The sequence below is a fragment of the Rattus norvegicus genome, chromosome 9 (genome assembly GCF_036323735.1).
Source record: "Rattus norvegicus strain BN/NHsdMcwi chromosome 9, GRCr8, whole genome shotgun sequence".
Taxonomy (NCBI): Eukaryota; Metazoa; Chordata; class Mammalia; order Rodentia; family Muridae; genus Rattus; species Rattus norvegicus.
In genome coordinates, this window is record NC_086027.1 from 1,880,569 (window position 1) to 1,907,744 (window position 27,176).

General features: G+C 44.9%; 1 protein-coding gene across 1 annotated transcript in view; it reads right to left on the reverse strand.

Moving 5' to 3' along the window:
- Positions 1–792: 792 nt before the first annotated feature.
- Acer1 (alkaline ceramidase 1) overlaps positions 793–27,176 on the reverse strand; it is a 30,079-nt gene continuing 3,695 nt past the window's right edge. Inside the window, exons 2-6 of the mRNA NM_001106875.2 lie at positions 5,398–5,512; positions 5,171–5,312; positions 4,396–4,533; positions 1,491–1,628; positions 793–1,246 (exon numbers count right to left, since the gene is read on the reverse strand). Of these exons, the coding sequence (NP_001100345.1) occupies positions 1,078–1,246; positions 1,491–1,628; positions 4,396–4,533; positions 5,171–5,312; positions 5,398–5,512 (702 nt within the window). The 3' untranslated portion in view covers positions 793–1,077. The remainder of the gene's footprint in view (positions 1,247–1,490; positions 1,629–4,395; positions 4,534–5,170; positions 5,313–5,397; positions 5,513–27,176) is intronic.

Consider the following 27,176-nt stretch of genomic DNA (forward strand, 5'->3'; position numbering starts at 1 on the left):
AGCCATCAGAGCCATCAGAGCCATCAGAGTCAGAGCAACCCATACTTGCAACTTTAATTTGTGTAGGTGGATTAAGGGAGAGGTAGATAAATGGATGTAGGGAGGGAGGTAGATGGAAAGAGAGGGAAAGAAGGTGGATGGACAGATGGATGGATGAATGGGTGGGTGGATGAATGGATGGCTGGATGGATGGATGTTCGGGCTGGAGGATGAGTGGATGGGTGGGTTGATATATGGATTGTTAAAATGGTGAATAGGTGAATGGTTGATAGGTGGGTGGATGAATATTTTCAAGGCAATCCCAAATACCCAACACACATGGTTTAGTTTTAATCAACAGAAATCCCAGGAGGGAATGAAATTTTATTTACAAACAGCATTTGAAACATCACACCTCTCAGGACTTTGCAAGTTGCATACTGTGGAGCAGAAAGTCAAGCTTTGGCACATCTAACTCTGTGTCCTTAGCCATCATGCAAACCCTTTTCCCACTAGCCTTCCCTCGAAGTGATTAGAATGGCCACCATGCTCCCCTCTGACACACCCTGTCCCATGTTGTCGCTCAGGTTAGCCCTCTATTTTCCTCACTCGTGGCTCTCACGCTCAACACCATGCCCTGAGTGCATGTGGTGGTTCAAAGAGGTGTCCATACACATGCCTATCTCTATATGGTGGGGCCTAGAACGCTATCTGGATACTAACCACTTTCCCAGAATACAGACAGGACCCAGTTGAAGCTATGACACTCATAAACAGTCCCAGATGTGCAAGCTTCCCGAAAACAAGCATTACGCTTCAAGCAGGTGCCGTATCAGCCACACCCGTACACCCACCACATCAGCGGCCGTGGAGGAGCCGTGGTCTCATAAGCAGAAGTAGGCCAGACATTCCACGCACCAGGCAGCCCCTGCCCCTCAGTCACCACAAGTACCCTGAGCCACAAGTAAGTCTATCCTGGGCCAACCGAACAGGGCGAGAAGCGTGGGTGTGGGGCTCCCAAGTGTGCCCTGCTCTGTGTCCTCAGAACATAGGAGACTGGGTGGCTGGTCGGACGGTGAGCAGAGACTTTCGCAGAGCTCAGCAGTTCTTGTCATTCTCCTGGATCTCCACATAGGGCAGCCCAATGAGCCAGCTGTCCCGGGGCCAGTAGTGGACTTTGAGGGTTTTATCTGGCATCTCATACTTGGCGTCCACCAGGGCCATGGTCACAATACCATAAGGGAAAGTGATGCTTATGAGGACATGCCTGTGGTTAAGAGAGGGCGGGGTAAAAAATCAGGAGGTCACCCAGCCCTACCCAGTCTTCTGAGATTCTCATGGATGCTAAGTGGTATCTTTAGGTCCAGGCAGCCAGTTGTAACCTCTCCCCATCACCTCTACATCCCAGTGTCTGGATCTTGTCCCCCTTCTGTTCTTGCACCCCAGACACTCCTCAACGCTGACATCTGAACTCTGACTTGGGGTCTTGGGATCCAAGAGAGGTGCTTTACCAAATGCTATGCAGGTAGAAGAACTGAATCCGCTGCCAGAAACTGCAGAGCACACGGTCGCTGACCCAGCTGGTCAGGGCGGCGGCCCACAAGATCACAGAAACAGCAATCAGATGCCGAAGATCCCTGTTGCTAGTCCTGGGGACAAAGGGAGGGCCTGGGTTGGGGGACATAGGGGTATGAGAGGGATGCATGGGTGGGGGTGGGCAGATGAACAGACGGACAGACAGATGGACAGGTGGATGGGTGGATAATAGATGTAGATGTTTGATGGATGCATCTGCACTAACACAGAAGGCAGTGAACTAAGTGGCTGATGGGAAACTCTTCTATCCAGGAGATGTGTCTTATAGGTTGGGAGAGGAATGAGTGGTGTTTTCAAGGGAGCTGCTGTTTGCTGAAAGTTGTCTCTGGGTGTCTCCCAGTGGCTCTTGTGTTAAAAGATCTGTCTTTACCTCCACTCTGTAGGGAGGTAATGGACCCTTTCAGAGTTGGGGCCTACAAGAGATTTTTCTGTTCACTTAAAATGTGTTCTTGAAGAGGATTATGGGAACTCCAACCCAAGTCAATAGAGTCAGGCAAGCAGTCTGCAAACCTCTAAAACCAGGAGCCGAAACAACACACAGACAGCAGCAATTAGCCCAAGCCAGGTGTGCAGGGACACAGTCATCGTCTCAGAACCTGGGAGGCTGAGGGACGAGGGGGCACTGGGATGTTGTAGGCCAACCTGAGCTACACAGTGAAGTCCTGTTTGAAAATTGAAAAAAAATAGGAAGAAAAAACTAGAATAATTCTTGCTGTCTCTGTCTTTTTCATCCTCTCTGTTTCTGTCTGTCTGTCTGTGTCTGTCCATCTGTCTGTCTCTACCTCTCTGTCTCTCTCTGTCTCTCTGTCTCTGTCTCTCTCTGTCTCTGTCTCTCTCTGTCTCTCTGTCTCTCTCTCTCTCTCTCTCTCTCTCTCTCTCACACACACACACACACACACACACACACACACACTGTATCTGCCTGTATGTTTCAAGCTTACTTTAAACTCCCAGACTGAACTAATTAATCCTCTTGTTCAGCCTCACAAACACCTAGGACTGTATCGGTCTATGTCCTGTGAGGTCGTATGGGACAAGTCTTAACTCTTCATGGTGTCTCAGCTATGATACAGTAGCAGAAAGCTAAAACTGGTGCTTAGTCTGTGCTAATAGTTAATACTCAAAAAGGGGGAGTAAGGGATAGACTATGTGGGGGTGTGTATATTGGTGTGTGTGTGCGAGCACGCTCAAGTGCACATGGGCTCGTGCACTCGGGAGTGCAATAGGTCAGTGCATTTTTTGAAATGACTCAAGACCATGATGTAGGTTCCTGGTCAGCAGAATCAAATCCAGGTCCCCCGGAGAATGTTCCAGAGGTGAATGAGAAAGCTGTCCTGTGTCAACAGACACCGGCCCTGTCTGCTCACCTCATGATGAGGCCAGTCACTGGATTCTCTTTCACTAGTGGCTTCCAACTGACTAATGATGTCTATGTCACTTTGCACAATGGCTTCCAGTTGGCTTCACTGGTGATCTCCACTTGTGCTGCTCTACAGTCTCCGTTTGATGTGACCAATGCTTCTGATTGGCTTGGCCTCTACTTCCCAGCCACTCTGACTCATGGTTTCTGGTTTGCTGGACCTGTGATTTCCAGTTGTCTTTATAGTTTCTGGTTGGTTTTGTTAATGGTTTCCGGTTTACAGTTTCTTATGGTTTCATTGGCTTGACCTTTGGCTTCTGGTTGGATTGACTGATAGTTTACGGTTTGTGAGCTGTGCTTTCTAGTTTGTATAGCTTGACCTGTGGGTTTCAGTTGGCTCAACCTATGATACATGGCTCAACCTACTATACGCTTAGCCTGTGGATTTTAGTCAGCTTGACCTGAAGATACTAAAAAATAAATGAAAATGACATGCTCTGAGCTGCAAGATGGCTCAGTAGATAAAGGTGCTTGCAGCTAACCTGACAACCCCAGTTGGATGGGCAGGACCCACATTGTGGTACACAGATGCTGTGATGCACATAAATAAAAATAAATTAACATAAAATAAATGTGTGCTTGGGGGGTTGGGGATTTAGCTCAGTGGTAGAGCGCTTGCCTAGGAAGCGCAAGGCCCTGGGTTCAGTCCCCAGCTCCGAAAAAACAGAACCAAAAAAAAAAAAAAAATGTGTGTTTGGTTTTTCAAGACAGGGTTTCTCTGTGTAGCCCTAGCAGTCCTGGAACTCGCTCTGTAGACCAGGCTGGCCTCGAATGCATAGAGATCTGCCTGCCTCTGTCTCCCAAGAACTGGGATTAAAGGCATGTACCACCAGCACCATTACAGTATATGTTTTAAGACAATGTTTGCAGGTTGACAGACTTCTCAGAAGCCTTGCCCTTCCTGTTCACAGGTCAATATGGGGAATGGGTGTCCCCTCCAAGAGACTGGAGTTAGAAAGCACACAAAACTGCTGAAAAGGGAAACGGAAGGAAACTCTTAGGGAACTGCAACCACCACTCACTTCCTAGAAAACATTAACAATTGCTTTCTGGGGGCTGGGGATTTAGCTCAGTGGTAGAGCGCTTACCTAGGAAGCTCAAGGCCCTGGGTTCGGTCCCCAGCTCCGAAAAAAAGAACCAAAAAAAAAAAAAAAAAAAAAAACAATTGCTTTCTGTGATGCTGGGAATAGAACCCACAGCCTAGAACATATTAAGCAGGGGCTTTACACTTGAACATCCAGCCCAGTTGAGGATTCTAGGTGGGGCTCCACCCTGACCACGCCCCAGCCCCTCACTGGTGGATTCTAGGCAGGGCTCCATTCTGACCACGCCCCAACCCCTCACTGGTGGATTCTAGGCGGGGCTCCACCCTGACCACACCTCCATCACCTAGCACTCACTTCTTGTACTCTTTGCGTACAATGTAGAGGATGTGTATGGCGATACTGTTGAGGGCATAGGCATTGACTGTGGGCTTCACGAACGTCAAGAAGGTGCTGATAATGGTGGTCATAATTACCAGGCAGCTGAAGTAGAACCTGGGGGTGAAACAGGGTGGGAGAGTGGCCCAGAGGTGCTGAAGGACTCAGAGAGATCACCTTGGGCAGTCAAAATAAATTCGACAAACCAAGAACCCTGGAGAGTACATCTGGGCTGAGGAGGAGCCTCTGGGTTTCCTCGGGTCTGTCTGCTCAGGAAAGACAGGATTTAAGAGAACTCAGGTGTATCCGGGTGGGATTAAAGAGCCTGAGGAGGGGTACAGGGATGAAAAGGGGTCAGGGAACTCAAGAGGCCTGGTAGGGTCAGGCAAGGGGAGGGGTTTGTAAAAGCATGGGGAATTCAGAAGATGGAGAACAGGTATCTGGGTAAAGATTATGAGGGTTCTTTGGGTACAGAGGACCCTTGGTATGTGTTCCTTTAATCCCCCTCCCCACAGGTGACTGGTATGTGGAAACCCAAGTAAGTTATGAAGGATCTTTGGAAGATTCTTGGGTAGCATAGGGTTGGGAAGGAACTCAAAGCTCTCACAAATGGTCCCAAGTTGATGATCAGGGGAAAGGGAGATGACACAGGGTTCACAGAGCACGTGAGTCCACCCTGACCACATAGTGTGGCTGCTCACAGAGTCCACAGAAGGTGTGAGCCCACCCTGGCCATGCAGTGTTCCTGCTCTACCTGCTCCCCTTGATGAACTTGGGGAAGTAGCAACGGGGCAACCACACGCTGTATCCACTGGCCAGCAACCACAGGATGGAGATCTCATCCAGCAGCTGCCCCACGAAGCTGAGTGTCATGTGGAAATACATGGAGAACAGACCTGTGGGAAGGCAGAGGCAGGTAGAGGCTGTCAGGAGGAAGGACCATTTCCAGAACACTTCCTCAGCTTCACACACTTCACCTACCTATGACCATGAAGAGGACTGACACTCCATAGATACCCCAGGAACGCTTCTGGGCATACGGGTGCATAAGGAACATCATGAGGGGTCCAAAGATGAGGAAGAACACATTGCTGAACTGCAGGAGAAGCAAGAACGGGGCTGGTAATACAAGAACTGGTAGGAGCTCCTGTCCACCTAGGGCTCATTCCTCTGTGGTCCATCACATTGCTGTCCAGGGATGAACCAAGATCTGTCCATTATTTAACTGTTGGTTCCCCAGCTCATCTTTCCTGATTTCAGTGTTTGTTTTGAGATAGGGTCTCACTATAAGAGTCTGGCTGTCGTGGAACTCGCTGTGTAGACCAGGCTGGCCTCAAAGTCCCAGAGATCCACTTGCTTCAGCCTCCTAAGTGCTGAAATTAAATGTGTGTACCACCACACCTAGCTCTCCCTTTATTTTTAAAATGTTACTCATTAGTATTACTGGCCTTTAACCCTAGCTCTCAGTGGGCAAAAGTAGGTTCATCTCCATGAATTGCAGCCTAGTCTACACTGAGAATCCCAGGCAGCCAGGGCTACATAGTGAGGCACACACATACACAAAAATAGTTATTACCACTAAAGAAGTCCTGGATCTTGGATAGGCTGCTAGGAAAATGCTCCACCCCTAACCAGAACCCCAGACACCCATTTGGGGGATCCATTCCCGACCACACCCCAGCCCCTCACTGGGGGATTCTTGTCAGGGGCTCCATTTCCAGGCCTGTCCTTCTCTCCCACTGACCCTGGCCATCTAGGGGCCATCCCCACATCTTCCATAGACCCAACATTCCCCCCAGTACTCTACTGGTTCTTTCATTTGCTCAGTGACAGAAGTACGGATGACCTACTAAATCTTTTCCACATGTTCTCCTTCATTTTCTTCTTAGAGGAAAACTCAAATTTGTGGGCTCTGTAATTGTGGACTAAAAATATTCAGGACAGGGCTGGAGAGATGGCTCAGCGGTTAAGAGCCCCGACTGCTCTTCCAGAGGTCCTGAGTTCAATTCCCAGCAACCACATGGTGGCTCACAACCATCTGTAATGGGATCTGATGCCCTCTTCTGGTGTGTGTGAAGATATGACAGTGTATTCATATACTTAAAACAAATAAATAAATCCTTAAAAACAATATTCAGGACAGGCATAGTGAGGTGTGCCTTTAATCCCAGCACTCAGGAGGCAAAGACAGATGGATCCCTGAGTTTGAGGCCAGTCTAGGCTACAGAGACTCATTTTCAAGAACCAAAATACGCTGGATGTGGTGGTGCACACCTCAAGTCCAGAGGCAGAAGCGCATCTCCATGAGTTCCAGGCCAGCCTGGTCTACACAGAAAAGCCCTGTCTTGAGAAACCAAAACCAAGGGGGTTGGGGATTTAGCTCAGTGGTAGAGCGCTTGCCTAGCAAGCGCAAGGCCCTGGGTTCGGTCCCCAGCTCCGGAAAAAAAAAAAAGAAAGAAAAGAAAAACAAAGAGAAACCAAAACCAAATTAAACACACACACACACACACACACACACACACACACACACACACACACACCAGGAAGCATTCAGTATGGCAATACGCAGAATCCCCAGTCACGTATTTCCAATCTCCTGTAGTGTTCTGGGGGCTGGAGCAGGACTGCCAGGAGACCCAAGCCGTCCTGTGCTATGGTGTAAGACCCCGTCTCCAACAGAGAGACAAGGGAAATGTGGCAATGCTATGCACACAACATTCATCTGACTTCGGCAGATTATCTAAAGAATATGTAACGGCTATGGGGGGGATCCACGGGTTCTAAACTAAAATTGCACCATTGTGTAAAAGGGACCCGAAGACCCGCAAGAGAGCTCACAGGTTGAAGATGCTGCTAAGTCTGAAGACCTGGGTTAGATCCTCAGAACCCACATGGAGAAAGGAAAACTGAGCCCCCACAGGTTATCCTCTGTGCTCCTCCCACCACACGTTCCCCACCACAGTGCCTCTGTGAGCCAAATAAACTCTTTCTTAAATTGCTTTGGCAAAGTATTTTGTCAGGGCCACATGACAGGTAACTACATAAGTTTGTGACTCCCCATCCCTCCTTCTTCACCCTCAGCTAAGCCGTGATGTGACTTCTCAGTCTAGGTAACCCCTAGAGATGAACAGCACCTGAGTCACGCTTTCTTCTGTTGTGGCAAAAATACTTGTCAGGCTTCCTTGTAGCCGCACACAACCATCTGACTAGGCTTTAGCCAACGAGATACACGCATAACCGTAGGTTATGTTTGTAAAGGTTCCCACTTCCTTTCCTTCCCCTTTCCTCTCTCTACTTCCTCTCTTTGTTAGGCATGGTCTGACGCTGCAGCTCAGGTTGGTCTTGAGCAAGGCAAGCCTTCCCACTCAGCTTCCTGAGTGCAGATGTCACAGATGTGCACCACACGAGTAGGAGTAACAGCACAAAGTGGAAACGGGCTGCAAGAGGGCTCAGCAGTTGAAGGGACAACGGCTGTCAACCCAAGTTCAATTCCTGGAACCTCATGGTAGAAGAAAACTGACTCATGAAAGCAGTCCTTTGTAGTTCATGCTGTGGTGCGTGTGAGTGGGTGTAAACATGTAAATGAATAAATAGGGAAGGAATCAAGCCGAGTTTTTGCTATATTTTCCTTAGTGTTGAGACAACCCAGAATGACCTTAAACTCATGATCCTTCTGTGTCCATCTCACAAGTGCCAGGATGACAAGGATGCTACCGTCCCTTGGTGAACCAAGCAATTTGATGGTGTTGTTTTTTTTTTTTCTTTTCTTTTTTTTTTTTCAGAGCTGGGGACCGAACCCAGGGCCTTGCGCTTGCTAGGCAAACGCTCTACCACTGAGCTAAATCCCCAATCCCGTTGTTTTTAGTCACAAAGAACCTTCAATTCTAGATCCTCCTAGGACTCGAGAGATGGCTCATCAGTTAAGAGCACTGCCAGCAGAGGTTTGGCCAACATCCACATGGCCACTCACAACCTTCTTCAACTCCAGACCCAGGGGATCAGACGCCCTCTTCTGGCCTTTGCAGGAACTGCATGCACAATGAGCACAAAACCACTTAACACGTAAATTAAATACATCTAGAAAAATTTAAATGAGCCACTTCCAGACACCTCAGGGGTGTGTGCTCCATGCCTTCCCCCATTACTCTCCATCTCCTCCTGGTGATCCAGAGTCTCTCCCTGGCCCTCTCCATTCCTGCTAGGCTACTGGCCTGTAAACCGTCAGAATCCACCATCTCCACTCTCCCAATACTAACGTTTTATGCATGCTCAGCAATGCTTTTTATGCAACTGCTGGGGATTTGAACTCAGGCCCAAATGCTTGAAGAGCATACTTATCTCCTGGCTGTTTTATTGAGTCACGATTTATGAGTATGAGAACCAATCTTTCACAGCTTAGTCCTGGAAACTTCCCTGAGGCCATGAGGGAATGAAGAAAAGACAGACACACAGACACAGAAAAGCTGGGATCAGGTGGTCCATGCTCTCTGCTGGAGATGTACCAATGAGTGCCACCAATATATTCAGAGGATTTATCTTAGTCATTGAAATGGAGGAGAAAGGTAGTTTAGCTGATCTCCATGGAGGTCTCTGTAAGCAAGAAGTCTCAGGCTGTGGAGTCCTCAGAGGAGGAAGCTATGTGTTGTGATTTGAATATGCTTGACCTCTAGGGAGTGGCACTATTAGGTATGATCTTGTTGGAGGAAGTGTGTCACTTTAGGGTGGGTTTTGAGACCCTCTTCCAACTGCCTGGAAGACATTATTTTTCTGGCTGCCTTCAGATCAAGATGTAGAACTGTGAGCTCCTCCTGTACCATGCCTGTCTGGACACTGCCGTGCTTCCTGCCTTGATGATAATGGACTGAACCTCTGAACCTGTAAGCCAGCCCCAATTAAATGTTATAGTTCAAAAGAGTTGCCTTGGTCATGGTGTCTATTCACAGCAATGGAAGCCCTAACTAAGACACCATGCTTGCTAATTTTTGCATACACTGTCATCATCCATACTAGACCAATTTTGCCAACTCCCTGACCCTCACACCAGAGGCTTTGCCACTTCCTTGGATGTGAGGCATTGTGGTCACATCAACCACACATGATTACTCAGGGCTTCTTCTGATCCTCATGCTTGGGGACTGACGTGGCATGGGCTTTAATCCCTGCCACTTTGTTCACCACCATGAGGCTCTGGAGTGACACTGATTTCCCCAGATTTCCATATCTGACCTGTGAACTAGACACAGTCACCTCCTTAGCATTGCTCACCCAAATGCCCAGGACTTGCTGGAGCTGAGAGTTCTACATCTTGATCTGAAGCCTCAGTGGCTACAGTTTCTATCAGATTAAAAACATCCTCCAAGCCTGTGGAAAGACCATGATTCCGAGACAGGAGAAACAAACTGAAGAGCTGCACTAGGGGCTCCAGAGACAGCTTAGCGAGTAAAATGCCATGCATGAGTACCTGAGTTCAATACCCCAGAACTCGTGTAAATCTAGATGCAGCAGTGTGCAGCTGGAATCTGGTCTCTTGTGGAGAGGAGAGGAAGAGGTGGGACGTGCCAGCCTAGTGTGCTCTGTGTTCTTGTGCCCTGTGTAAAAGTTATATTTATATGATTCAAATGTTGATTTCTGTACCTGCAGACAGCTGAGTATTGTTCGGACTTTGGTATTATTATTCTAAGTGTGCAGTACCTGCATTATATCTTGTAAACATTCTTCTCCATCGCCTTCTGATTGGTTCAATAAAGAGCTGATGGTCTATAGCAGAGCAGGAAAGGAAAGGCTGGGCTTTCAGGCAGAGACATAAGAATTCTGGTTAAGAATCAGGTGTGGAAGATTCAACAGACACGGAGGAAGGAGCAGGTTGTAGGACTGAGGGAGAGATGATGGCCATGAGGCAGTATGTAGATTAGCATAAATGGTTTAATTAAATTATATGAGCTAGTGAAGAACAAAGACTAAGCTAACAGGCCTAAGCATTCATAAATAAATATAAATTTATGTCATTATTGGAAGCCGGTGGGTCAAGACGGTCCAGCGATATTTGGCGCCCAAGGTGGTGCTAGAAATCCAAACTTAGGCAAATTAGACTTTAGGCCAAGTCGGGCAGTCGGGCACAGAAGCCTGAAAAGGCAGGTTTCTTAGCAACCTAGCAAGCCAGTGAGTACAGGGAACAGGAAATAGTGAGAGGAGAGGGAGTACAGAGACTTGGCTTCCCTAAGAGTCCCTGCTGAGAAACAAGGCCAGCTGCTGCTGGGTGGGGCTAGAACTGGAGCTTCAGTGCACTTTGCAGGCAGCACCCAGCTGTTGGAACTATGGTGGGCCTAACTGGCCATCAGTGCGCGTGCGCATGCCTCGCTGAGGCTCAGCTAGTCCCCTCTACTGCAGGCTTCCTTCACCCGTGGGAAACACTCCTGGAGACCACAGTCCAGCTCAAGTCTGCGGCATCCTGGTGCCTGGTACAGCTGATGGCACTACCTTCTTGGAGCTGGGGTAGGTTGATGTGGCTGCCAACAGATGCCAATGGGGAAAGCCTGCAGCCCTGCAGTGGCTTGGTGGGCAGAGAAGCTTAGCACATGGGCTGGCGGAGTAATGAGGGACCCGAGCGGCAGAGACAGCCATCACCACCATGTACTAGCTGAGCAGCAGAAGGAGCCTGCAGACCCAGAGGAGGGCAGAAAGGCAGAAAGAACATTTTCCCAGAGCTGCAGTGTGACTAAGAAGCCCCGAACTGATGAACTGGTAAGGTATTAAGTTTGAAAACAGTAAAAGAGAAAAAAAGCTGTGTATAAAAAAAGAAAGAAAGAATTAGTTTGAAAACAATGAAATGAAGCCTCCAAAGGAAGGAGAGAGATTAAAAAAGAAAATGTTTTCTGTGTTAAGAACGGAAAACAATGACAGAGAGCACTTGGATGCCATATGATTTTGTTTCGGTTATCAGCATAGAAATAAATATAGTTTCAGTGTGATTACAATTTTAGATATCCTCTTTAAGAAAGATCAGATTTTAAAACATAGTTATATAACGAAAGATCTGAAAAATCCATGCTAATTACAAACAATATAAAAAAATTAGACAATCCTTTGAATCATAATTTTCAGGTAAGCCCAATCTAAAATCTGTTCTGGTCCAGCCTTGACACAGGATGGGAGTTCTCAACTGGAAGCAGGGATATCTGGAAGGCGCGTAATAAATAAACAGAGTACTTTTCACATTCTCTCTCTCTCTCCCCCTCTCTCCCTCTCCCTCCCTCCCTCCCCCTCCCTCTCCCTCCCTCCCTCTCCCTCCCTCTCTCTCCCTCCCTCTCTCTCTCTCCGTCCCTCCCTCTCTCCCTTCCTCCCTCCCTCTCCCCTCTCTCTACCCCCTCCCCCCTCTCCCTCTCCCTCTCTCTCCCTCCCTCTCTCCCCCCTCCTCCCTCTCTCCCCCTCCCCCTCTCTCCCCTCCCTTTCTCTCTTTCCCTCCCTCCCTCCCTCTCTCCCCCCTCTCCCCCTCTCTCCCCCCTCCCTCTCCCTCTCTCCGTCGCTTGCTCACAGCTTGAGGTTGCACACTCCTATGTGCTCTGCTTTTCCTGTGTGCTTTTCTTTTCTCGAATTCTTACACTCCTACACACCTCTGTGCGTTCCCCTTTCACTCACACACACACTCTTCACACAAATCTCACACACACAGCATGCACTCTCCTTTCACTTCACACACACACTCTCCACACACTCTCCTTTCACTCACTCCACGCTCTCTCTTCACACACACCTCATGCGTACCTCACATTCTCTCCTTTTCCTTGCCCCAGCCTTTTATTGATACTCCAAAGAGCAGGTAGAAAAAAAGACATTGTATAATCATTGCCAAATCAAATTCAAAAGAATAACCACATCCCACAAAGAATTAAGAATTGCACTTGTTTCCCTAAGCTTCAAGTTTCCCAGGCTTGTGGCGAAAATAATAATTGCAAACTTATCATTATTTAAACTTTCACTTTTGACTTATTATACTTCAGAGCTCGGAGCTCCGAGGTCAGCTACTTGCATTTTCCTGTGAAGCTCTAATGATAAATGACGTGGGCAAAGCTGCCAGGCAGCGGCCAGGAAGAGTCAAGTTAACCCTTAGCTCAGTAATTCCACTAGCTTTCTGTTCCTTGCACACAATGACTCTCGTAAGAGTCCCAGTATTTTGACTTAGTTTACTAGTATATTATTTTATATATTCTATACTTCCTTATCCAGTAACCAGTCTGAAATATTATGTAAAATTTATTTCCTAACTTCAATAACATTTTCATTTCTAGAGGTCCCAATGTTGGCTCGAATTCATTTTCTAATAATTTCTTTAAAGTTTCTTTGCAAGTCAAACATGAATGTGGAACTACCGTTGTGCAGTCATTACGTTGTTTCCAAGATGAGAGCACACAGCATGCACCTGGGCCATCAGGGCTGTGCTGTGCTCTGCCCCTGTGCCTCAGTTTCCAATTGTCTAAGAATCATAGCATCAAGGAACATCCAGTTTCACAGAATTCACCAGAGCAGGAGGAGAAAGAAGTAGGAAAGTCAGATATAATTGAATATGCAAGCCAAGGCCAACTGAAAGGCAGTCAGGCACAAATGAAATCTATCCAGCAGTCGTCCAGGGCTCAGGTTAGGGGAAATGGGAACAACCAGTTTTTACAAGGAGCTGCTACTGGGATGTCTCCATCCTGGCCTGGTGATGGCAGTCCCCAAAACTACAGTGCCACTGGCAATTCAAATCCATTAAAAAAACTTAAAATGATTTTCCAGCCATGATAATGGGATTAGAGGCAGATGAGAGACATCTACAAGGTTATCAAGAATTTAAGTGGTGGCCCATAGAAGCATTAGACTTAAAGAGATTTAAAGAAACAGTAATGACTCATGGCTTACATTCACCATATGTAATACAGGTAGTTAATAACTGGACCACCCAAAACCACATGGGTCCAAAAGATAGAAGAGATTTGCTGGCAGCCATCTTAGAACATGGCCCTCAACTACAGTGGGTAACATGGTGGGAAGATGAGGCTTCAGTTATGGAGCAATGAAATAGGACTAGAGGCACTGGTGATGTCAGGGATCACTTACTAGGTGAAGGTTTATATTCTGAATCAAGAGTACAAGTCACACGATACCATCTTAGAACAATGTCATACAATGGTTAAATGCTTGGGACAAGTTTGGTCAACAGGGACAAGCTGAGTCATTTACAAAGATAACCCAGGGTTCACGTGACTCACTGACTTTTTTCCAAGATTAACTAGTATATAATTTTATATATTCTATATAAATAGAATAGAACAGTAACAGACCCAAATGCCAGAGAATTTTCAACTGAATGTTTAGCTTTTAAGAATGCTGATGCTAAGTGCAAACGTGCTATTAGGCCAGGTCCACACTGATTTGTGAATGGGTCAAAACCATGCTCACAATTCAGCTGTGGCTGGACAACTACGAAAGGCATAAAAACTCAAAAATGCCCTGCTGTGGCTGTGAAAGACCAGGTCATTCCCTAAAGGGCTGTAGACAAACAGTTCCTATGCATAAATTCTTCTTCAATCATAATTCATGGAAAAAGGCTCCTGTGATCTGTAGATGTGAAAGGAACAGGCACAGGCTTATGAATGCAGGTCATCCAAAGGTATTTGAATCAATTCCTCCGTGTTAGGAAACGGCCTAATGGGCACACGCTCAAGATCTGATGAGAAACTACACAAGCCATTTGATTCCTGTCAACCAAAGGAAAACTTCTGAAAGCAGCTAGAGAAATTAAAGCTTTGTGGAACAGACAGAGCTTCTCAGAACTTAAACCATTTAGCAGAGATGGAGTAGCTCTTCTGGATAGAACAAGAGGTTCTAAAGATACCAAAATAACAGAGATTTTGGAAAACTGTTACAGATGATGAGACCAAAGATGGAATTGAGATTAAAGGCTTAATGGATTCAGGAACAGATGTAACAATAATTTCACAAGATTCCTGGAATCCGGCTTGGCTACTATCTACACAGCTCCTAGGAATTGGGACATTGTTTCAGATAAAACAAAGTATAAAATAGATTACATGCATAGGATCAGAAGGTTGGGTAGGAAAACTAAGGCCATGTGTGGCAGATATATCCATGAATTTTTGGAGATCTATTGCAACAGTGGGGAGCACAGATCCGCATTTCTCCAGCTTTAGATACAGGCTATAAAAGAGATGTTCCTAATAAAGAAATCTAAAACTGTTACCAAAGACAGTTACGGATTGTCCAGGCTGTCGACAGGAAGGACACAGCAGAGGCTGGCTCTCCAAATTTAGACGGGGAAGTCACTGCTGATAGAGTAATCCTATTACCAAAACAGTTAACTGACAAACCTACTTAGGTAGAGTAATGGCCTTTTTTTTTTTTCTTTTTTTTCCAGAGCTGGGGACCGAACCCAGGGCCTTGTGCTTGCTAGGCAAGCACTCTACCACTGAGCTAAATCCCCAACCCCTTAGAGTAATGGCCTTAAATAAAGAATAGTTACAGGCATCAGAACAGCTGATTCAAGAGCAACTGAAGGCTGAACCTTTAGAAGAGTCCACCAGCCTTGGAATTATCCTGTACTTGACATTAAAAAGAAATCTGGAAAATGTAGGATGCTTATAGATCTGAGAGTAATCAATAAAGTCTTTCAGCCTAAGGGCTCTTCACAACCTGGAATTCCTTTAACTTCTATTACCTAAGGCGTGGCCTTTTATAGTGAGTGATTTAAAAGATTGCTTTTTTTCAGTAGTCCTTGAAACAAGATAAAGATTTGCTTTCACTGTGCCCACGTTTAACCATATCATGTCAACTAAGTCTTACCACAAGGAATGTTAAACAGTCCCACCTTGTGTCAATATTATGTGCAACAACCATTAGAAATAACTTGTAAACAGTTTCCTCAATCTATAACTTATCATTATATAGATGATATTTTGCTGGCTGATTCAGATGCAGATATCTTAGAGAAAATGTTTGATGAAATAAAGAGAATTTTGCCTTGTTAAAGATTACAGATTACTCCAGAAAAAAATACAAAGAGGAGATTCTGTTAATTATCTAGGATATAAGATAGTTCTGCAGAAAAGCCAACCATAAAAGGTAAGGATCAAAAGAGACCAATTATGAACTCTTAATAATTTTCAAAAAAATGGGAGATAATAATTGGCTCCAGCCCATAATTGCATTGACTATAAAAAGCTAAGAAATTCATTTCAAACTTTACAAGGTTTAAATAGTCCAAGAAAAGTACCAGCTGAAGCTGAAAAAGAACTGACTCTGGTAAAAAAAAAAAAAAAAAAAAGGGGGCTGGGGATTTAGCTCAGTGGTAGAGCGCTTGCCTAGGAAGCGCAAGGCCCTGGGTTCGGTCCCCAGCTCCGAAAAAAAGAACCAAAAAAAAAAAAAAAGATTGTACAGGATGCATATGTGGACTGTTTGGTTCCAAAGCTGCATGGCATTTTAGTTATCTTGCCTTCTACTCATTCTCCCATGGGGACTCTAATGCAGAGAGAAGGTAACATCTTAGAATGGATACTTTTTAACACATAAACAGAGTAAAAAAATTAAAAACGTATGTAGTAAAGGTTTCTGAATAGATGCAGCCCAGACTGTAGTGTTTATACTCTTGCTGGAATTACCTCATTATGTGTAAGCAACGAGGACCTGCAAAGAGCTTGCAGTGATCTTTTTTGGGAGAAATAAATGTTATCCCAAAAGCAATTGGCTTCAGTTTAGCAAAAGAACTAATTAAATTCTTCCTCATATAATGAGAGGAAGACCAATGTCTAAAATTCCTACCTTTTACACATTGCCAGTAAGTCAAGAATGCCAGGTTATAAGTAAGAAAATATAATTAACAAGCGCAAGGCCCTGGGTTCGGTCCCCAGCTCCAAAAAAAAAAAAAAAAAAGAAAAAGAAAATATAATTAAAAGAATGCAGAGTCTACAGGTGTCAGTTAAGAAGTCAGAACTATATGCTATTCTGGTTCTGTTAGATTGTCCAGAACCTCTTAATATATTTACTGATTCTCAATATGGAGAGAGAATGACTTATTCCAGATGGTTCAGAATTAACTTTGTTATTTATACAAGTACAACAAGTAATTCAAAATAGAGAGCATCCAATACAGATAACTTGTATTCCATCTCATACGGGTTTGTCGGACCATTGCCAGGCATTAGGATATGAGGACATAGATCAAATTATTAACAGGAAATGTATTAGAAGTTTCACATGACAGGGGTTGGGGATTTAGCTCAGTGGTAGAGCGCTTGCCTAGCAAGCGCAAGGCCCTGGGTTCAGTTTCCAGCTCCGAAAAAAAGAAAAAAAAAAAAAAAAAGAAGCTTCACATTACATAAAAGTCATCATGTAAATAGTAGAAGTTTAAAGACATTTTTCCCTATAACTTGGCAACAAGCCTAGGAAATTATAAAAAAAAAATTGTCCTACTTGTTCTTTGGATAATCAAGCTCCGTTACCTGCTGGAAGTAACCCCAAAGGTAACCATAGAAATGGAATTTGGGAAATGGATGTCTCGTTTTGCAGAGTTTAGAGTACAACTATGTATATACATCATATGGTTGATACCTATTCAGGATTCTGCCTTGTGTTCTGAGGGCTGATTCCATAATAACACATTTTACTAGAAGTGGTGGGTATATCGGGAACACCTTTAAAGGTTAAAACTGATAATGCTCTGGCATACGTGTGCAGTAAAATGCAAACATTTTTAAAATATAACATAAAACATGTTACTGATAGACCTTACACCCTAAGGACAAGTAATTGTAGAGAGATCTAACAGGACATTAAAGGAAATGCCCATTAAACAGAAGGAGGATGTAAGGTCTCCCAGAGAGAGATTAAATCATGTTTTATTGACTTTGAATTTTTTAAATGTCAATGAGACAGGTAGCACAGCTGCTGAAAAACATTGGATTTTAGAAAGAACTGCTAGATTAAAACAGCCCGTATATTAAAAGTGTACTGTGACGTCAGAATGGAGGTCAGGAAATGTGTTGCACTGATGTGATATCTTTGTTTCAATAGGAAATGAAAAGGTGTGGATTCCTTCAAAATCAATGAAGATTAGATCTGACCCAAGAGACCTCCTGATCATCTTGTTTGTAGACATGAAGGAATGATGAACAACAAAACAGGTGACATGGCTCTGCATGGGAACAGCTCAGAGACTGGCTAAGACTGGCTAAGACATGTCTGCATAGCCAGTAAATCCTGTGGGCTACAGAGTCCTCGGGACTTACTGTTACGTGCTGTCCTTGGAGATGAAGATGACCTAGATGAACAATTGTATTACAATTTTGTTATGCAGTCCAAATGGACTTATAAAGTTGGACTCCTTTCTTGCTCAAAGAGTGGAGAATCACTTTTTTTTTTTTTTTTTTGGTTCTTTTTTTCGGAGCTGGGGACCAAACCCAGGGCCTTGCGCTTCCTAAGTAAGCGCTCTACCACTGAGCTAAATCCCCAGCCCGGAGAATCACTTTTAACGATTTGTGCACACCACACATTCTATGCGTGTGTCAAGAAGGACATGTATATTACCTTTAGAAGTTTGTGTGTTTTCAGAATAAAGGACCAGACACTGGTGAGGATAAGTCAAGTATCCCAGTAAATCCAGCCTCACAGACTGCTTCTGCACTTTTCCATCACAGAGACTGGTTGGCAAAGAATACAGACAGCTAGCTCTCCCAGGCTTGGCCAATATTCCAGTTTTCATAGGACCCCAAAAATCGCTGTTCCCTCCAGATAGCAGGCAGCCATTTTAAGAAGACATCTCATGCCTACCAGGTGGGATGGGTGGTTCTGGTCATTCAGTGGGTGATGGATGGTGTCACTTAAGGGGGTTGGTCACAAGTTGTTAATGGTCTTGGTCAGGAAGGAAACCAAATAAAGGAGGTTGGATTCAGGGATCTCTTTCTTTTTCTTTCCTCTATCCCTTCTGTCCTATATAGTGTTAAAGGAAGAGAGGGGGAAAGAAAAAGGGGGATATAAGAATGATAGGATAAGGGCTGGAGAGATGGCTCAGCGGTTAAGAGCACTGACTGCTCTTCCAGAGGTCCTGAGTTCAATCCCCAGCAACCACATGGTGGCTCACAGCCATCTGTAATGAGATCTGATGCCCTCTTCTGTCACGTCTGAAAACAGCTACAGTGTACTCATCTATAATAAATAAATCTTTAAAAAAAAAAAAAGATAGGATAAAAGGGTAGATTATTGAATCCACACTTTACATTAAAAAGAAACTATAAATCTCAAATGTTTTTCATTGGAATGGATTTGTGTATATTGATGCAAATTTAAGGGGTTTTTTTTACATCATATTGTATATGTTTCAAGTCATGTTTAAGACATTGTACCTATACAGCTCTTTTTTTTTTTTTTTTTTTTGTTGTTGTTGTTCTTCTTCTTCTTTTTTTTTCCGGAGCTGGGGACCGAACCCAGGGCCTTGCACTTCCTAGGCAAGGGCTCTACCACTGAGCTAAATCCCCAACCCCTATGCAGCTCTTTTTAAAATGTAAAGTTCTGGGGTTGGGGATTTAGCTCAGTGGTAGAGCGCTTGCCTAGCAAGCTCAAGGCCCTGGGTTCGGTCCTCAGCTCAGAAAAAAAAAAAAAAAAAAAAAAAAAAAGTTCTAGTCCTTGAAAGCTACAATTACAAAGTGTTAAGGATAATTAAGAAATGCAAGTAGTCAGTCAGTCAAACTTGTGGTCATGTTAGGTTCTACTTTAGTTTATTACAAAAATAAGCTTTATTTGGCTCCCCATAGATGTTTTCAAAATTAAACAGATTGTAGATAGCTGGAAACAAGCAATGTTTGCCTATTTAGGTGTATTTTAGATAAATAGATGGTCTTCAGACAGTTCAGAGAGCTACAGAATTTAGATGGTTTAATAATATAAGGCTTTTCATGACACTGAAGCAGGTGTACTGTGGCAAAGCTAGACACTGTGCAAAACAAACTGCCCTTCCCTACTGACAACATGCCATCTAAACCGTGGACAGGCAGGACAGTGGGAGGTCAACTTTGCCAAGACAAAGTAGGCCAGTCCGTCATAGTCACAGATAAGTGTGTCGGGTATCGAGCCAGTAGGCTGAAGATGGATGCTCCAACATTGCAGAAGAGTCTTGGGTGACCGTCCAGGCAGCCAGCTGTCTGTCATCTCTGTAGTTTTGAAAGCTGCTGGCTCTGCACTTCCTGTTTACTCAGGAAATATTTACCCTTGCCTCCGATTCGTCTTTGATGGGGTCAAAGACTAGATAGTTATAGTCTCATATTAAGCTGGACTTGTCTAGGGTTTAAGAAACTGATTTAAGGGTCTAAAAGACAGTTATGGTGTAATAAATGCAAGTTATGATAGAAAGTGATTCAGGTACAGAACTTTGGGCTCACCAAGATAGGATAGATATATAGTAGAGTTCTTTTTCCAAGGCTGCCAACCACATAGGACTGAACCTTGTGAATGTAATTCTTTTTTTTTTTTTCTTTTTCTTTTTTCTTTTTTTCGGAGCTGGGTACCGAACCCAGGGTCTTCCACTTGCTAGGCAAGCGCTCTACCACTGAGCTAAATCCCCAACCCCGTGAATGTAATTCTTACCTGGTAGTTCTCATAATTGTTCTTATTGTATATAGTTTATTGATGTTAGAGAGTCTTTCATTGGACAAAACAGAGAGATGTTGCAATGATCTTCTTGTGCACTGTGTAAAGGTTGACTTTGTATTACTCAATTGTTGGTTTTTGTACCTACAAATAGCTGTCTAAATGTTGGTATTGTTATTCTAATTGCTCAACACCTGCATCCTATTTTGTAAACATTCTTCAGTGTTGCCTTCTAATTGGTTCAATAAAAAGCTGATGGCCTGTAGCAGGGCAGGAGAGGAAAGGACAGGCATTTGGGCACAGATGGGAACTCTGGGAAAGAATCGGGTGTGGAGGATTCACCAGCCAGAGGAAGGGGAAGAAACTGGTGTCAGGACTGAAGGAGAGGTAACAGACCACGTGGCAAAATGTAAACCAGAATCAACAGGATAAATTTGAATAAAATGTAAAATCAAGTATAAGCTTGTGGGGAACAAGCCTAAGCTAACAGGCCTAAGCACTCATAAATGAATGTAAGTCTCTGTGTCCTCATCAGAAGCTGGCAGCCTAAGACAGTCCAGCAATAGGGCTTAGCTCAGCTGCAAACAACAGAGAGGCCTCTGAGGAGATGGATGGCAAGGACTAACCTGGGATTGTCCTCTGATCTGCACGTATGTGGCATGTGAATTACATGTCCATGGACATACACATTCACAGATATATACTCCCCAGTGTCTGTTGCTGACCTGTGATATGTGATATACCTCTATCAGGGTGTGTGTTGCCTGAGAAAAGGCTCTTGTTGCCAAGCCTGATGACCTGAGTTGGATCCCCAGAGCCCACAATATTTATAAAGTCAGGTGGGTAAGAGAGGGAAAGGATCCAGAAAAATTGGGAGGAGAGGAAGAATGTGATCAAGATATATTTACATTTAAATTTTGTTTTCAATAATAATTAAAAAACCAAGGCCAGGTGTGATAGAGCATGACTTTAGTGCCAGCATCTGAGAGGCAGAAGCAAACAGATGCTTGTGAGGCAGCCAGGATTATAGGCCAGGCTCAGGCTAATCTGCTTTCTCTGCTGTGATAAATACCATGAGAAAAGCAGCTTGGAGAGGCTGTATTTCATCCTCACAGTCCATCGTGAGGGAACTCAGGGCAGGACCTCTAGACAGGAACCTGGAGGCAGGAGCTGATGCAGAGGCCATGGAGGGTGCTGCTTACTGGCTCTCATCCCATGGCTTGCTCAGCCTGCTCTCTTATAGAACTCAGGACCACCAGCCCAGAGTGGCACCATTCACAGTGGGCTGGGTCTTCCTATATAAAACATCAATCAAGACAATGCCCCACAGCTTGCCTACAGACTAACTAATCTGAGGGAGAAATTTCTCAGTTGAAGTTCTGTCTTTGCAGATAACCCTAGCTTGTGCCAAACTGACAAAGCAACACAGGTACATAGACTTTGTCAGAGAGAGAGAGAGAGAGAGAGAGAGAGAGAGAGAGAGAGAGAGAGAGAGAGAGAGAGAGAGAGAGAGAGAGAGAGAGAGAGAGGATAAACAAACAAACAAACAAAAACAGGGCTGGTGATGTAGCTTAGTGGTTAAGAGCACGGACTGCTCTTCCAGAGGTCCTGAGTTCAAATCCCAGCAACCACATGGTGGCTCACAACCATCTATAATGAGAGCTGAGGCCCTCTTCTGGTGTGTCTGAGGACAGCTACAGTGCACTCATATATAATAAATAAGTAAATCTTTTTTAAAAAACAACAACAACAAAAGTTGTTTGGATTTCATACCAATACCCTGCTACCCCTGACCATGTTAGTCCAAGTTCTTGGTTCCTTCTTTAAATCTGTCCCTACCCTCGCTGATCTCCAGATCCCTTCCAGCTAGGACAGAGAGGATGAGTACCCTCAAACCTAGCCGGTAGCCTCTAAACTTGTTGCCACAGAGGAAGAAACATTTATACCTGGCTTTAGTATTTTCCCTGCCAGGACTTCTAAACTACTTCCCCGGAGCTAACTGGACCACTGTCCTCCTTTACAGCCACACAGCATGATGAGTAAGATAGCCCTTATCACCCAGCAGTCCTGCCTCGTCTTACCCAGTGCAGAGCGGTGAGTGGGCCCTGCTTCTGACAAATCTCTGACCCAGGACTCATCACTCGTGCTGTCCCTTGGAGAAGCACATGAAAGCTGCTGGGTATTCTGGCCTTCTCCTTCAAAGCCCCACACCCTTCTTCCCACGTAGGAGCAGCTGCTTCCTCCGTTGTGTCACGTGTGTGCTCTTTTAACTTTTACCAGTTATATATTCCAGTAGAACCTAACAATGTTGGTCTCTACTCTCTTTGATAATGTACGATTAGAGATATTAGCCTTAGGGCAGGGTCATCTTCGCTTCATTATTCTTTTTACTATCCTCACCCCACATCTGAAAAGAATATACTACATTAAAAATGATATTTTTGCCAAAAACATTACATAAGAATATTTCAGTATTAGTGATTTACCTGTTACTATAGGTCATGCAATCCACTTAAAATATACTTAATATTTGGTTTTATTGTTCCTGTTTGCCTTTTCCCCAGGGTTCAGTCCCCAAAAAGGCATCTTGTCTCCCCATGCAGTATCCGTAGCCTAGAGTCTCCCTCAGTCCATGCCCCTTTCACTTAACCTTGGAGAATCTTATATGCATGGCTGTGAAATATATTTGACACTCAGTGAGCTGTCCTATATTGGCTACATTCAAACCTGGAATTGAGGCAATTTAGCGACATTAAGGACAATAACTCACCCCTACAGAGGCTGGGGAGAAGGTTAGGATTTATATCAGGGGTTGGGGATTTAGCTCAGTGGTAGAGCGCTTGCCTAGGAAGCGCAAGGCCCTGGGTTTGGTCCCCAGCTCCGGGGGGGGGGGGGGGGGGGGGGGGGGGAGTGGTCCACCAAGCCAGGATTTATATCAGGTCTTATGTGTATTTTTGTTTTTTAAATAATTGTTTTGGAGGGGTTTATGTTCAATCTGTGTTCTATTTCAGTGACAATAAAATTTAGGAAGACTTCAAAAAATAGAAGTTGTTAAAAAGACCCTAGGATGTGTCTGAAAAGTAGAGGCCCTGCCTAGAATCCCCAAGTGAATAGCCAGGGGTGGAGCCTCGCCCAGAATCACCTGCGAGGGTCTGGGGGCGTGGTCAAGAGTACCTCCCTCCTGGGGGCGTGGGCAAGAGTACATTCCCTGCACCCCTAGCCAGTACTGTAAGCCAATAAACATTCGCCATAACGAACGCCACTTCCCTCTCATTAGACATCTGGAGGAGACAGGTATGGGCCGTGAGGACAACCTAATTGGGCCTACTGAGTCAGGGACTGTCTCCAGGGCCCCCTCTACTCCTTTTGTACTCACTGCCTCCATTTTGGTCTTCACTGCCTGTCACCTACCACCTGATACATGATCATTTACAGCCTGCCCACAGTTGAGGAGTGCCTGGAGGCAGTGCCTGCTGCAGGACCAGACTTACCTGTAGGAATTATCGTTAAGCACTGGCAGCCTCCTGGCTTAGTGGTTAAGCAAGAAGAGCTTGGAGTCAGGCCCCTGTATGTTTCTGCTGTGTGACCCTGGGCAAGGAACCAAATCTCTCTGATTTGTTAGAATTTGTATCTTGTTAGAATATGGTATGAGTCTGGCATCTCAGGACTCAGAACCTGAGGGTAGAGGATTATCAGTCCCAGGTCAGCCAAGGCTATGTAGCAAAACTGGGAAACACACAGAAGGTGGGAAAGAGTAGCTGCTTCTAAGGAATGGTATGAGGCTCACAGTTAAATACATTGTATTAAAGGGTTGGGGATTTGGCTCAGTGGTAAAGTGCTTGCCTAGCAAGCGCAAGGCCCTGGGTTCGGTCCCCAGCTGCGAAAAAAATAAAAAATAAATACATTGTATTAAAAAGTATTGGGCTGGGGATTTAGCTCAGTGGTAGAGCGCTTACCTAGGAAGCACAAGGCCCTGGGTTCGGTCCCCAGCTCAGAAAAAAAAAAAAAAGAACAAAAAAAAAAAAAAAAAGTATTGATATATGCCAGTGTTGATAACCCTCATGGTTTGCTGTGTTTGCTGTGGGGACAGCTCTGCATTTTCCTTTCATTTGTTAATCATCAGTGGCAAGGACTAACCTGCAGGAATCAGTTCTCACCACCATGTCGGTCCCAAGGATCAAAGTCAAGTCAGAGGCTTAGCTTCAAGCCCCTTTCCTGCCATGCCCCCTCGCTGCCTAGGACAGGCTATGAGCTATAGAGATTTGTCCTGTCCTGTCTTTTTGTTTTGTTTTGTTGAGATGGGTTCTTACTGTGCAGCCCTAGCTGTTCTAGAACTTGCTATGTAGACCAGGCTGCCATTGAACTCACAAAGATCCACCTGCATCCGCCTCCTGGGTGCTGGGATTAAGGGTGTGCACCACCAGGACTGGAGAGATGGCTCAGTAGTTAAAAGCACTGACTGCTCTTCCTGAGGTCCTGAGTTCAACCACATGGTGGCTCATAACCATTTATAATGGAATCTGATGCTCTCCTGGTGTTTCTGAAGACCGCTACAGTGTAATCATATATAAAATAAATCTTTTTAAAAGGGGGAGGCACCATCATACCCAGCCAGATTCAGTGGCTTTAACCTGGTCATGTTAGCACACTGGCCAATCACAGCACTGGAAAGTGTAGAAACCAGGATCAGAGGGTCAAGGTCATTCCTGGCTTCACAGTCAGTTTGAGGCCAGTGTTTTAAGACCTACCTCTAAACAAAAGTTCATGAAGTCCCTCATTCGCTCAAGGACAGAGGATGAGGAAGCTCAACTCTCCCATTGAAGGTCCTTGCCTGGCTTCTTGCACCCATGACATCAGCAATATCAGTGTCCCCTTTCCAAACACCAGACCCAAAAACAGTTTTCTGTCTGCTTTGGTCCCCCATCTGTGTCTCAAAGCCCAGAACATGCCAGCTGCTTCTTCCTCCCTTGGTGCATGAAGAAGAAACTAAGAGACTATTGTCCCATTGACTTGGACATCTTCATCCATCCCAGAAGCCTGGCAGGGCAGAGGACACCAAGTGACAGACACAGAGAGGTTGCTGAGATGGTTCAGTCAGTAAAGCACTTGTCTCGTGAGAATGAGGACTGGATTAAAATTCTAATAACTCACTCTAAAAAGCCAGGTGGGGCCAATGGTTGTGGTGCACACCTTTAATCCAAGCACCCCCGGGAGGCAGAGGCAGGCAAATCTCTGGGTTCAAGGCCAGTTTGGTCTACAGAGTGAGCTCCAGGACAGCCAGGGCTACATAATGAGATCCTGTCTCCAATAAACCCAAATTAATTAATTAATTAAAAGGTAAACCTTGCCTAACACACACACACACACACACACACACACACACACACACACACACACACACACTCCTGCTTATACATAATTTAAAATATTTAAAAAAATTGTTGGTTACTTTGAGACAGTCTCTTTACATAGCCCTAGCTGTCCTGAAACTCACTGTGTTAACCAGGTTAGCCTCAAATTCACAGACAGCCATCAGCTTCTGACTCCAGAGGATTGGGATTAAAGGCGTGGTTACCACTCCTGGTCAAAATGAATCAAAATAAATTTGTTTAGTGGGCGTGGTGATGCATGCTTTCCTTTAACCCCAGCACTCTGGATGTAGAAGCAGGTAGATATTGGTGGTGAGTTTGAAGCTTCGTATGTTTCAGAACAGCCAGTGCTTGTCTAAATATATACTGTCTATATGTGTTGTCTAAATATATATAATTATATATAAATATATATAATTAAATATAACAAGTACTATACATATATAATTGATTAATTATAGTGAAGAATAGACAAGAAGACCAGTGCAGGGGTTCCACCTGCAATTTTTAACATTTGGGAGGCTGAGGCAGAAGGATATCAAGCTAGGAGTTATCTGTGCTAAGGAGCCATGGCTTGTGAAATCACTGTATTATATGAAACTTTTGATGGGTACCCTCTGGTCATGTACTAAAAAAAAACAGCTGTTTGTTTTATTGTGTGTCAGTGTGTCTGTGCAGTTGTGTGTGTGTATCAGTAGTGTGGTGGTTTGAATGAAAATGGCTCCCATAGGCCCATACGCAGTGGCACTGTTAGGAGATGTGGCCCTTTTGAAGGTGGGTTTTGAGGTCTCAAATGCTCAAGCCAAACCCAGTGTCTCTCTTCTTGTTGCCTGTGAATCCAGATCTAGAACTCTCAGCTCCTTTCTAGCCCCATGTCTGCATGCATGTGGCCATGCTTCCTGCCATGAACATAATGGACTGAACCTTTGAACCACAAGCCAGCCCCACTTAAATGTTTCTCTTATTAAGAGTTGCCATGCCAGCCAAACACTAGGCAGAACCAGAGGAGCCCTGCAGAAGAGGAAGAGGAAGAATCGTAGGAGCCAGAGGAGTTGAGGATGCCAGGAGAATACAGCCCACTGAACCAACTAAGCAGTGCTTATTAGGGCGGGCCTCACAGATACTGAAGCTGCGATTATGGAGCCAGCATGAGTCTGTGCTAGGTCCTCTGTGTAGGTATTATGGCTGTGTAGCTTGGTAATTTTGTGGGACTCCTATTAGTGGGAGTGGGGGTGTCTCTGACTGTTTCAGCTGCTCCTGGGACCCTTCTCCTACTGGCTGCCTCACACAGCTTTGACGTGAGGGTATATGCCTAATCTTGCTGTAACTTGTTATGTTGTATTCTATTGGTGTCTTCTCTGAAGGGAAATGGAGGAGGAGTGGCCCTGGGGGAGAAAGGAAGTAGGGTAGAGCTGAGAGGAGTGGAGAGAGTGGAAACTGCAGGTGGAACAAGTTGTATGAAAGAAGAATTAAGAAGAAAAAGGAAAAGAGAGTTCCGGTGGTCATGGTGTCCCTTCACACCAGTAGATACCCTAAGACAAACGGACAACCTCTGGTGCCGTTCCTCAGTGACTTAAATAAATTTGTTTAGTGGGTTCTTGGTGTTGTGTTTTGTCTTAGGCTCTGCTCCCGTGGTTACCTGGCAACAGCCATGTGTGCCTGACACTATAAAAGGGGCTGCTCACCTTTCTCTCTTGTTCTCTCTGCTCTTCCCTTCCTGCTCCCACTCTCTCCCCATTTCCTTCCCCTCTGTCCCTCCAC